Source organism: Enoplosus armatus, chromosome 1 (genome assembly GCF_043641665.1).
Source record: "Enoplosus armatus isolate fEnoArm2 chromosome 1, fEnoArm2.hap1, whole genome shotgun sequence".
In the NCBI taxonomy this organism is placed as follows: Eukaryota; Metazoa; Chordata; class Actinopteri; order Centrarchiformes; family Enoplosidae; genus Enoplosus; species Enoplosus armatus.
Window position 1 is genome coordinate 17,800,758 of NC_092180.1, and position 14,036 is coordinate 17,814,793.

At 38.5% G+C, this 14,036-nt stretch overlaps 1 protein-coding gene across 1 annotated transcript in view; it reads right to left on the reverse strand.

Annotated features, from left to right (window-relative positions):
• The window catches only part of csmd1a (CUB and Sushi multiple domains 1a), a 281,553-nt gene that overhangs the window by 179,201 nt on the left and 88,316 nt on the right, over nt 1–14,036 (reverse strand). Inside the window, exons 3-4 of the mRNA XM_070906253.1 lie at nt 2,479–2,673; nt 1,026–1,233 (exon numbers count right to left, since the gene is read on the reverse strand). Coding sequence (XP_070762354.1) covers nt 1,026–1,233; nt 2,479–2,673 — 403 coding nt within the window. The remainder of the gene's footprint in view (nt 1–1,025; nt 1,234–2,478; nt 2,674–14,036) is intronic.

Genomic DNA, 14,036 nt, shown 5'->3' on the forward strand with positions numbered 1-14,036 from the left:
AGAGAAAAAAGATATAAAAGGTGGTGTAACAAAGGCTAATATAGATGGGAGGAAATTACTGCACTTTTTTATTTTCTAAATGTAATGCAATTTATCAAGTGACGGTTTGTCAACATGTATGTCCTTTTTCAGCCATACGCTGCTGCTTCACATATATATAACACTCACTGAAACCCAGAAGCCGTTCAGAAACTCTGTCTCATCTCAATCTGTCGATTTCTGAGCAGACCTGGTTCACAGGCATCTCTGTTGTTATCACTGAGGGAGGCCAAACTCTTATTTCACTTTCCCCTCTCTAGATTTTCCCAGCAGTTCTAGCAACTTGAACCAGCAACAACCCTGCATGATTAACCATTAAGCTGCCTCCACCCATGCTAAAACACATCTAAGCCTTCAATGGAGATGTTATTCTGAACAAACCAATTTAAAAAAACAAAGTGTCTTCTGGTACAACAGAGTGCCAATTTTCAAACGCGACCACATAAAATGGGAGTGAAAACAACTATTTATCACCTTCCCTGTGGGATTTGAATAAATCAGGAAAATCAACAGGACTCCTGTGCAGCTAATCAATCAGTACTTGTATCTGTCCTCCCCAACAACATCATTAGTCTTCTTTTAATATTAACAGCCCCCCTTGAAAGTATACAAGTTAGAGAAAATTGCAGTGAAAACAACAACTGTCCTCTTGAATGTGAACAAGTCAGCTAACAGAACAATAAAGCCTCTAGGCTACTTATTCTTGGAAAGTAGTATATTGTGTCCCCACCTAATTTACAGAACAAGGCTATGGTGTCCACTTTATTTGTGTGTGTTTGTGAGTGCGTTTGATATCCTCTGCATCTAAAACACAAAAGATATGTCTACGCAACCTCTCAAATGTCAGTGGTGATTGTGTGCGTGTCTGCTTTCATTATCGTCCCACTCATCACGTGGCGCGTCACTTCTGCTGATTTTCACAAAGACTTGAGTGCCATCCAACATATCAACTCATTAATGTGGTCTGTGTATGAAATGTATCTCACCATATGCTTGGCGCTTCTGTCCCGCTGATTTCCAGGAAGTCATATTTGTCCTCTAATAAGAAGTCATTAAAGACGAGAGCGATAGTGTCCCCGGGTTCAGAGAGGATTGACCATGTGCAGTCCAGGTTGTTGTCATACTCTGCAGGGTATCCGGGGCTGGTTATTGAACCTGCAGTGCCTCTTAACGTACCGCCACATGCTCCCTCCGCTGGAGAGAGACGAAGAGGTAGAAAGACGGAGAATGGGAACAAATAGCATTATTTTCTAGTTTGTTTGTATTTTTAATAGTTAATTTGTTTTATGAGTGTAATTATTTTTATTATGTAATTTCATTATTTTTATTTTTCATGTGCATTAGTCTCAAATTGTGTTACTGTTAATATTTGTACTGTCTTATTGTCAGGTTGTCAGTCATTTGTAAAACACTTTAAATTGCACTATTCTGTATGAAAGGTGCTATTCAAATAAAGTATTGATTGACTGATTGATAAACACACTTTTATAAACACACAAACATTTTGGATTTCCTTTGTTTTCATAGTATTTCAAACAGCTTAATGTCTCATTTCTGTTCATGAATTAACATATAACTAGATAAGATGGATAGATTCATTTAATATGAGAAATAAATTAACAAAATACACGTGTACACATGGAATTTTACAACTAAAATAACATTAATAATATTATTTTCACATCCTCATCATCATTTCTATCATCATTCAATTTAAACATAGTAATTATTGTGAAAACAAAGGAAATAGCATATTGACTAGATACAAGGAAGCAAAAAATCTAATCATTTAATTGAAGCCCCTGAAAAGCACAAACATTTTAAAGTGAGTTATCACAAGAAACTGAATCCCTGAGCTGAGCTGTTCAGCCGTCTACTGGCCCTGACTGTGAAAACCTGGACAGATCTGTTCTTGTCCGTGGACTAATGAACCATTAGAAGGGCTTTGCTTGAGGATTTTGGGCTCCATCTGGTTCATACAATGGTCTGTTACGTAATTTGAGTCAGACCTCGCTGTGCTGTAAAAGTAATCAATACACCAGGGCTTCTTGTCTTCCTCCGGCCTGCGACCTCATGTCTTAACATGAGGTAGTCCTTCAGTTCTCACGACCCCAGCAACTGGAGTGTTTATTATTTTCTTAGGTTTTGTTTTACTTTTATTGTTACAGGCATTTCTAGAAATTCATTTCACTTTTGAGTGAACAGAGTGGTAGCTAACTGTTTTAGGACAAGTTTGTATGAGTTAAGATATGACATACATTTACTTTTATGTACTTTTATGATCTACTTTAAGCTCCAAATGGCTGACATAGAAGTAATAGATTTAAACCAAATTACTGTAAGTCATTTGATAAAAAAAACATATTACAGAAACATCAATAAATGGTAAAACGAAAGAAAGAAAGAACCACAGAAAGGACAAAAGAAAGAACATCTTACCTCTACAAAATGGTGATGGGAAGTCCCACTGTGCTCCACTGCCGGGTGATACAATACACGTGAGGATACTGTGTCCTTCCAATACAAAACCTGACTCACAGCTGTATCGGATCTTGTCCCCCATGTTGTACCGCGAGCCATGAATGACTCCATTTGGAATGAGGCCGGGGGTGCCACATGTATGGCTGGGCAGGACTGAAACACAGAGGAGAAAACAGAAAAAACATGTTTTTGATTATATCATATGTAAAATAAAATAAAAAAATAATAACAATTTGAGCACTACAAAAAATAAAACCAAAATCAATCAACCAATAAAGAGGAACCAAGCAGCCAGCAACAGCTCAACAACAGAAAATGCATCACATTTTTATGATTTAGCAACCGTTTTGGCTTGTGACCCCTTACAACGAATCAAGTCTATTTGTGACCCGTCACTGGTCACACATATGTCTATATACTGGTCTAGATGTGAATTGTTCCTATTTTACAGTCAGTACAGTGGAAACTGACCAAATACGGCAGCATCAACAACACAAAATTCCAAAGATGTGTTTGTTCTGCGAGAAATGTAAATATATTTCAAAGTGACTGTGTGGTATTTAGATGTCTGGCTAGCATTTTCCCTCCAATGTGCATCTGTTGTTGCCAGTTTTTAGATGACACAGCTCTACACTGGGATCAGCTACACGCAGCTCATAGTATAACTTGGCCAAAATCAATGCATGACTGTAGCCAACACGCCTTAGCTCTACAGAAGGGGCATCAGCACAGTGGCTGTAGTGCAACCTGGATGAACTCCACGGTATCTAACCCTGGTGTATGTTGTGTTTTATGTGTATTTGTATAACTGGAGCATATTAACTTGCTGGGTGTGTAATGTGTGCATGTAATGTTTATCCAAGTGGCTAGTTTTTATGTGTGAGTGTGCGTGTGCATGCACAGTGCAGTGTGTCTACATGTAAAAGGGGTTTTCAGTCAGTCAATCCGTGTGTTTGTGTACGCTGTTCCAATTAAACGCTAGCATGGTAATTAGACAAAGCTTCACCAAGAGACCCTGAGAACTAGGACAGAGAAAAAGAGGGAGGGGTGGGGTTGGAGAAAATAAGGAAGGAAGATGAACAGACAGACAGGAGAGAGGAGGAAGAAGAGGGAGAAAGACTAGAGACAGAATGATGGAGGAAGGGAGAGGGGGAGAGGAGGGGATGAGGAGGAGACACGAAAGGGGGGAGACGGAAACTCCAGTAAGACAGGAAAAGAGAGAGGTGAACTAATTGCAGTGGGCCCTAAACATGTATAATTTACTCTAATTGACTCATTATTTGGATTGTATGAAGTCATGCATCAGAGGCAAGTTACTCACACTCAGCTGACCATGCCGTCCTCTGTGCAAACATGCTGCCTGCTTTGTTTTAACAAGGTGAGACACACAACTAAATGCAAAACCCAAACTAAAGCGCCGACTGACGGATGGGCAGAAGGTGGGAAAAAAGCAATGAAAAGAAAAGAGAATGCAAGGAATCATGCGTCATTTGTCACACTTATGTGACTGTACAGTCCTGTGTCTGCCAGGCTGGCATGTTTTAATGAACCAGCTTGGTGCACAAAGGCATTCCCTCATTTAGACTGATGTCTGAAAGAATCAGTGGGTATTATGGAAAGATAAAGTTTTCACAAGTATTGTCAGTATCCAGCTAATCTCATTCTCATTCTGTTCATTTTGTTCTCTTTTCAGTCATCTAATGTTAAACAGTACAGTCTGGTTTGCAAAACAGTGGATTACCTGCAGTGTTAATGTGAGGATGGATGTGAGATACGGTGTGTATGAAGTGATCTGACAGCTGACATCTCGTAGAGGATTTTATATTGATATACACGTTTACTGTAGGTGATTTTATAACTGTATTTAAAAGGAATAAGACATTTTGTTCACCTTTGTAATATTACAATGATTATTACGTGAAATTGTAATCAGTTTTACCGCGCATCAGATGACACCATCCTAATGGTTATTTTAAGCATGTAAGTTATTGTGCTTTGATATTAAAGGAATGGTTCAACATTTCGGGAAAATCGCTTATTCTCTTTCTTGCCAAGAGCTGCTGGCTGCAGCTTCATATTTACTTTACACACATGAAAGTGCTATCGATCTTCTCATCTAACTCTCTGCCAAGAAGCAAATGAGTTTATTTCCTAAAATGTCAAACTACTCCCTTAAATATACCCAAAGAATCACAATAGAGTCACCAAATGACCCCCAAATGTTCCCTTTTTGATCAACTTATCAACTGTTTCAGGAATCTACTGTTGCTACAAAAAGTAAATTCCACTGAAAATTACACAAATTTAATCTCTAAAAATCAATATACCATGTGGTAAGCAGATACAGTGCCTTGATGGGGCTGTTTAATAGGTCATAATATGGACAGCTCCTGGTGCTGACATTATGTATATTAAAGTTACTAAATGAATAAGGAATACAAAAATAAAAATTTCAATTTCAATCCAAAGAAGACATACTGCTGAAAGGCACTGCCAAATAAAGGTAACATAATACTTCTTTGTCTACCTTCTGTGTACATAATGAACTGATTAGACAGATAATGTCAGATTCCTCTAGGAAGAGTGCAGGGGCTGTAAGTTGAAGCAGGGGTTAATACGCAGGCCAGGACTTGCCCTCATGCTATGGCAAGAAGTTTTCAAACATCTGCCTTAATAAATCAAGCTGTTATTTCCAAACATTTAAAGATTAATATTTTTTGACATATTAATTCCAAACATACAGGCTTTTGCCTTGACTCCAAACTGCATTGGCTTTCAGTAAGTAATGCTGGTCTCTTGGCTGAAACTAATTGCTGACCCCTTATAATATCCATAAGACTTATTTTAGAGTTATTTTCACTACAGATTACAAATAACAAAACCCCTGTGTTAAGTTACCATCAATGATCAGTATTATTTTGGGTTACTGCACCATATTTACAATGTAGATGCAGTTAATAATACTAGCTGTGTGCACAGTGCTTTGATTTGTTTTTAATCAGTACCATACAACCTTTTTTAGCTGTAACCTCGTGCCTAGGAAAGTTCAAATTAGCCGCTTGCAGTTGTATTCTGTAGCATAATGATTGTGATTACTTAATACTGAATGACTCCTTTGTTTTTAATTTTATTTATTATAACCATTTGCAAGTTGAGGTCATTTGGGGTTATTTCATGAAAAATGGTGCATTATAATTGTGGACCAATCACAATACAATAAAACATGGTCAGATGTGTGTTAGGAACTGTTAGTGCTCTTCATGAGCACAGCCTGAGGACAATGCGGGCTTCTCATTATCTCATTAAAGCTGATTTTGTGGGAATGAAATGTTCCAAACACTGACGTACAACATACAAAATTCTCATATCAGTGAAAAAGGGCACACTCTTAGATAACATTGTATCTTTGTGTGTGTTGCTAGGGTGGTATCCTACACAGGCACTGCCTGTCTTGAAAGTGAATTTATAATTATGTATTGTGTAAAAATTATATTAATTATAATTTTTCTTTTACCCAATTGGGATGTTGTTTGGGTGTTTGTTTGTGTCTTAAACCATGTGTATGTCTCTGTGTTTGTACGGGCATTCATGTATATGTATATGTGTATATGTATGTGTGTGTGTGTGTGTGTGTGTGTGTGTGCAAGTGACTGATGATGCTCCTCTGTTGTGTTTGTCCCTTCCGGCCCTTCACAGCCTTACAGCAGGTCAGTGTGTTGCTATGGCAACTCTAGGCAAGGACAACATTTTAATATGTCAGAAAGGTAACGAGAGTGAGGCTAAAACACTGAGTAACATGCAAAATGGGATGAAGGGAGAGAATAATGGAAAGTGGAAGGGGCAGAGAAAGAGTCAAGGAGGGGAAGAACAAGTTATGTTATGAGGGAAAGAACAAATGAAGGATGACGGAAGTAATAGACCAGAGCCAGAAGGAATGAGGAAGTGGGGGAGACAGGAAGAGGTGGATGAGAGAAGGCTTTTGTTAAGTGATTAATAAATTATTATGAGTGCCTTGCAGAAACCTTGTACATAGACAATTGTATTCTCATTGAGTCATGCACCATTAGTGTCTGTCCCTTTATTATTGCCACACAACCACAACAAGATAATTCTATATATCAGGACACTACTTAAATGATAATCCTACACTCCACATCTAACAATGCCAGCCCTTGAAGACATGGTTTAACTCTATGACATGGTTTTCAGATTTTTCCGTATCTTCGCTGAAAACGTAATGTCTCCATCTATCTTATGGGGGATATCAATGGTCAGGCTTAAAACAGCTATTGCTGAAAAGGCGCTAAACATCCTAAGAAAGGTCCTCTGCACTACCTCTGCAATGCTCTCTCCCACAGTATAAATATATGGTGATGCATATTAGCTAGCCATCCCCTAAAAATAGCAAAGCAAACAGCTCCTTGGATCTGTTGTTATGGATGCACTAAAGCAGTTGCTACTGGATAAAAGCCAAGCGGCAGACACACCATAATTCAATTCCACATAGACATATCAACAAAATTATATGATATTCAAATAAGAATCATCATCAATTACTGGATTCATAGTAACGATTACGGAGAGGGTCTCTTGCATTCGCATAGTTTTTTTTTATAACAAAAACAGTACAAAAATACAGTACAACATAGTTAAAAAACATACCAAAGAAAACAGAAACTATCCGTAAGCTAAAAGACTAAAATAAAGTAATGAATTGAAAATAAATGTAAAAATTAGATGATATTTGTACATCATGTATTGATTGCGACTGCCAAAATTTAATGTAGCCGATGCAGTTTGTGAGCTGTCACTCCTTGAAAACACACTGAATGAGAGAGGAAAATGACCTCTAGTTACCTGACAGTAACAAAACAACTGGAGTGAACTGTATCTGTATCCACAGCATGTAACTTGCCACAAGCCAAAGTTGGAACAGATGTTTTGTCAAATCTAGCTCCTCATACCTGGCAAAAATTACTAATTTCTTGTTTGGTTTCCAGGGGGCTGTAAAGTTAAAACCAAGCGGAACCAGAACAAATGTCAGACCGTGTGCACATATTGCCAAACAGGGATTTGGACAGATGTTAGCATTTGAAATTTGTCTGGGAAAATCCATCTTTCAGAGTGATTAAAACTTTGGCAGACCAGTTAACTTTTTCAAATGAGAAGATTTTTTTTGACTGATTTCAACTTAACTCAAAATGTTCTGCATCTTCTAAATATATTTAAAATTTGTGTCACTTTTTCTTGCACCTTGCAAAAGCCTTGGTCAGAAAACTCAATCAGATCAGCAAGTCAATTTCTACTTGCCATACTGCAGTTGCAACTCCTTTACAGCAGAGTTCTCACACTCAACACCCTAGCATAAATTCTGAGAAACGGTGCAGAAAACATAATTTTACCTGCCCACCATCCACCATTTTGAGTCTAAACAACTCACTCCCCATCCACATCTCTGCTGGGACTCTGAGTTCACATTGAAAGCATCTCTCAATGGGTGCAATCCATAATCCATTAACACCTCTACTCAGCTCCCATGGTGTACATGTATTAACAAATAGCAATCGCCATACTCCTTTAATCTGTGATTCTTGATGTAGAGTTGTTGCGGTTGGAAAGATGCCAAAGCCCCTGAGCTAAATGGACTCCCCAGCACCGTTAGTGCTCCCATGGTGTAAATGTATTAACAGCTTCACTGACACATAGCACATAATAACTCTAACCAACCAAACACTAGGGGCTCCTGGCCAACTGTGGCCGAGGGCCAAATCTGAACGGAGGCCCCTCACCACCTGCTGTGCTCCCCTTGTTTTAATGTGTCAACAGCTAACGCAACATTTTCAGCAGGAGTAACTCATTAATCAAAGACATTAAATGGGTATTTCACCTTCTGAGCACACCTTTGCTCCAACCAATTGAGCCCGCTAAATTGATTTTCACTATTTCATTTTGGGATAAGTGTAAGATGAGCATTGATTTTCAGGGAAATGCCCCTTTAAGGAGAGTTACCAAAAAGGTTGGCTGCCAGCTGAAGCAGTTAGCTTTAACATGGAGACGAATTACTCAAGAATAGCTTTTCAGCAGGGATATGAAGGTTACATGGCTGCCAATGACAATTTTCCCTGTATATAATTCATTTTTAAAGAACTCAATTTCTATAAGTTAAATAGGCTATAAATGTGTACTGTGACATTTTTACTGCAAACTTTACCCTAAAAACAACAGTATGATTTCACTTTGTGACATAAAATACGACCTATGCTAGTATACTGAACATTAGTAACTCATGGTATACCAGTATGTGTTCACGGTATGCATTGTACCTCCAGTGATGTTTCCAATAGTACTTACCTCATCAGTCTGATCTTGGTCAGGAAAAAGCAGTACTACTTTTGCTCTGGCAATCACCAAGCTTTCTGGCATACACAACAGCACTTAATATGACGAAGCTCAAACAAACACTGTTACAGTTCATTCGGTTCATATTTAAAGCAGCATGCTGCACTTTATGTCCCAATGATACTGTATTACAGATCAGAGCTTTCATTCCTGCTTTTATTGCTTTGGGACAGAGAGCTGTTTATTATCTCAAATAGTGACTGCACTGTCCAAGATAATGAGAATAACATATCTGAATTCTGCTTGACAATTCTGGATGTTGGATTTTCCTTTTAAGTGTGCCAGCCAGTGATGTTTCCAGCATTAATTCCCAACGATCACCAGTGAAGGAGGGCAATCAGAGTACCGACTTCACTTTGTTCTACAGCACAGAGAATACCATAGAATAAACCACAGCCTAATGAACCAGGGCTTGTAGAATCACAAGTTACGTAGTAAACAACACCAATAGATTAGAACTCGGGTGTGTACGGATAATGCCAAACACTGTAATAGCAAAAACATTCTATCTACATAGTGCTCAGCAGTATGCAGTCTAAACTGAGACCTAAACCACATTTAACTGGAAAAAACTCTAGCCCTTAAAAGTTACATTTCTGTTCTGCTCCCTCAGAGTAAACGTATTAAAATGTATTAACACCGCCTTCCCTATGTTCCCTTGGTGAAAATATATTAGCAGGGCAAGTGACATTTCCAGCAGCGCTTCTAATCAATCACCTGCAAAACAGAGTAATCACTGTAGCAGCTACACTCTGTTAAACACCAGCTCGCCCCAGCCTTTCCAACTTTACTATGGAAGCAAGAAATATTGGTTGCTAATATACAACATCCCCATGCTGTGATGGCCAACACTAAAAAGCCCAGCAGCCACAGAAACACCAGGTATTTACCAACAGACGTGGAGTAGAAGCCCAGGCCTACTGTAACAAAGCAGCCGCTTAAAACAAATGTTTAAACTTAGAATGTATGTAGCTCTGTTTTTAACCATTATTTTGAATAATATAAAACCATGCTGATTTAGTCAAACTGCCCTTTCAGAGCAGCATGAATGGATTTTTTTGACCACTTGTTGGCAATAGAACAAGCTGTAAATTGACATATAAAGTTAATATGGTTAAGACATTGCCTATTTGCACATCCATTTATTTGGAGTTCTTTCACTGGACACACGAAGAGTTTTGATATTCACTCTATTTTTAGCTCTTTCTTGATCTCCACTAACACCTGGCTTTTTAGTTGCAACATGCTTCTATAGTTGAAAAAATACTTTTATTTTATTCCTCCATTACTGTGTTATATCATTTTGCTACAGTACAGAATAGTCAACCCAGAGCTCTAGTGTCTGTGTGCCATTCATCTGGGATACTGAGAGCAGTTAGTTACCAAATAATGATTCTCAACCTTTTCAGACCCCAAGCATAGAGGTTTATCTGCCGGCACTAACAATTTTGCAGCAAAGAGAATCATTCCTTCAAGACAGAACCTGTTAAATTGAAGCTTTAGGGATTTGTGCTTGAGGCTTTTAAAACTTGCTCTCTCACTTCAATCCTCCTCCCCTCTCTCGAGAAGGGCACTGCCACCTCCCTCAATCCCACCTCCCTCTCTCTCTCTCTCTCTCTCTCTCTACATATATATATATATATATATATATATACACATATAGATAGGTGCATCCCCCCTATTCAGTAACAATGGGAGTTTCTACCTATTAAATTTCAGGACTGACACAGCTTTGAGTGCTCCATTTTAATTATTGTGGCCTCTGATAAACACCTCCGTTCAGGTGAATTGAGGGTTGGGCAGGCAGTTCACCTGCTCTGTCATAGCCTTGAGAATAGTTAATGTGTCTGTTTTCCTTATGGAGCAAAAAAACAGTCTTTTCAGGGTCTTTTGAATTGTTAAAAGAATGACATGGCAAGAATGTTGTTATTAGTCCACAATCCCCAGGCTCAGATGAGGTTAGCAAGATTGAAGATTGAACACAAACTAAGCCAAACTCTGTTGACTAAAGTCTGTTTTGACATAGATTAGCACCACCAATGTAAATTAAAAATAGTGGAAATATGTTCATGTTTCCAGGTTTTAAAATTCAGTCTAGCAGTTGCATTTGGGAGAGCTATGCTGTGCTAAGCATTTTCTGGCTCAGTAAAAGGTACAGGGCAGAGTAAGATAGTCTAGATGAGATAAGAGTGAGGGCCACTTAAGGTATGGAATGATCTTATTCTTTAGATATTCTTGAGATGAAAAAAATAAGTGAGCAAGCCTTTAGATGTGGGACTCAGGATAAAAATTCAGATCAATAATAGTTTAAGGTTCTCAGCAGTAGGTTAGCGGTAGGGTGCCAAGAGCTGGCAGAAGTTGGCAATAAGCACATTTAGGGCCTATAATTACCACTTTAGTGTTGTTGCAATTAGGCTGTAAAAAAAAAACTGACTGACATTCAATTATTAACAATTGTTATACAACCGTGCAAACAGGACAGCTTAGTTAAGGTAAGATATCACCACTGATAACATATCATTATGGACCACCATGATTGATATTAAAATATCCTAGAAAACCTCATCTGCTAGGAGAGACACTGGAGCCAGGCCCAGGAATAGTCAGATGTGCCTGGCGGCGGGGTGGGTGACCCCAGTGCCTCAGCTGGGCACAATGCAAAAATGTGACAGAGGGCCATTTCAAGCTTACCACTTACAAGTCAAAGGGTAGGGGTAAGATGGAATGCCAGTATGTACTCTGTATCAGAGTGTGGTAGTGTACAAACCACAGCACACAACTCCCCTCTGTTCAAACCCTCATCTGTGGCCATGCACTTTGGATAGTGAGGGAAATAAATTAACTTGTGGATACATGTAGCTGAGATGCCTGCCTCCTTGAGTTGTTCTGTGCAAGACTGACTTGGAGGAGACCTCCGGGCATTCCTGGTTCATGCTGGATAGATGACATTTCCCAGCTAGACTAGGAGGGCAGGAGAATCCCTCGGATGAACTAAGGAAGTTGCTGAGGGACATGACATCTGAGTTTTATTTTTTAAGAGACAAAAATAGAACTGAAGAGTATTTTTATGGGTCAAAACTTCAAATAAATTATTTAAAACAACTTCCCCAAGGATGAGAGTGGATCCATGGAACTGACTGTGATAAACGTAACACTGATAATGGATAATGCTGATACAAGTCTAAAGGCTTGCATCAATAAATTTGTATTTAACTATATTTTTACAGTAGGTTATTTACTACTTTGTATCAGTACATAACTTCGGCTATACTTCATGCACCCAATATCAGACTTGTTAACCCCCTTTGTTTTGTTTTTACAACTTAATTACAATAAAAATGAACAAAAGATAATGGCCTTTTTGCAGCAGATATTTTGACTTAGTAGGAAGTAGGAAAAGCACAGGTGTTACAAATAACATTATCCATGGCTCGTTCTATTCAAGTGTCCCAGTAAGCCATGGTAATGAGCAAGCATGCGTAATACTAGGAACCTGAAACCAAAGCAGCTAAAGGGGATTCATTAATTCTATTATTTACACCTGTGCCTTTTCATGTCAAAAATGACTGTTAAAAAAGCCTGTTAGCACACTCAGCATGAACACACCTAAAGAGAACAGCAGCTGGAATCTTGTTTTTGCTGACTTCTGGTGGTTTAACTTCTCACCTTGCTACAGTGATGTAGAAGTGTACTCCAGGGTGTGTCAGTACACCATGACATCACTGTTGGGTGTTGTTACAGGTGCAATAGAGCTCACTTCTGACCACAACCATCAGAGTTGCTAATTGTGGTTAGGGGTGGAAAAGACTTAACCAGAGAGGGCAATGGAGGGTTTCTTATCAGCTTGGTATTAAGTAACTCTTTAAGGAGGTGCAATTAATGGGAATTATTAAGATTATAAATACAACACCTACTAATATAAAACTGTATCATCAACATATTTAATAAGATTACCTAAAAGAAAATCACAGTACTTTAAAATCTCGCCGTTGTTACACACAGATTTTCTTTTTAATCATTTTTAGTTGAACCAGTTGTGAGTACTATGGTCGATTGGAAGGATATTAACAGCTAAGCAGGAACTGCTACACGTTTCTTACTAAAGCCTCAGAGCTGTTGCTGCAACTAACCCAACCTGAGGATAGCAGCTGATTATGTCTCTCCAAAAAGTTTTGAGAAGTAGTATATTTGCTAAGTTCTTTCAATGGCATGTGCAACAATAACAACACAATGACACTTTTGGGAAATCTACTCCTGGCAGTGGTTGCTATGGACACAGTGACCTAGCCTGAGGCCACAGAGTGCTGCAGGGGACTAATAGAGGAAACATCAGTCAACTTCTGTATAACACAACACAGAACACATCCACAGTTATTTGCTCTTAAAAGGAACATCTGCACTGAAGTACTATTCACATACGTACATTTTTTGATCTGGGACAGTTCAGCCTAGATTTGTAAATAAGTGCAACTAGCTTCCAATATGATAATCAGGAGTCCCAAGACTTTAATCAGAGACACAGTCTGTATTCTGAAGATCCAAAACATAATTTAAATATAGCACTGTTTTTAAAGCACTGCAACATCAGTAATGGCTAATGGCTTTACTTTTAGTTTATGTTTACTAATGGTTTTACTGTTTTGGTTTTCTTTTTTCTTTGAATCACATTAACAACATGTTTATACTTAATGACCAAACTATTCATAACAGGCTCATAGTGTGGCACCCCACAGCTTTATTGTTTAGTTGCAAAAGGCTTGCATACTTAATTAATTGTTAACTTGTTAATATTTGTAGTCAAGGTAAAATAACTATATATTCTACTAGGGGTGGGCGATATGGCCAAGATCTTCTATCACGGTATATGTAATTTTATATGTGATATATATGTAATTGCAGTCCTGCTGCCCAAATCATGTTACCTTGCAAGGCAGCTGGATTTGATTTGGATTTGAATCCAGCCCTGATTTGCTACATAACCTGCCCCGGATATATAGCTCCTGCGGTGGAAACGGTAAAATCTCTTCCGGTGGACACGTTTCTATCACTGGGCAGTATATACCGTCATATCCGCCCAACCCTATATTATACTTACAAAGTTGTGAAATGTTCACTTT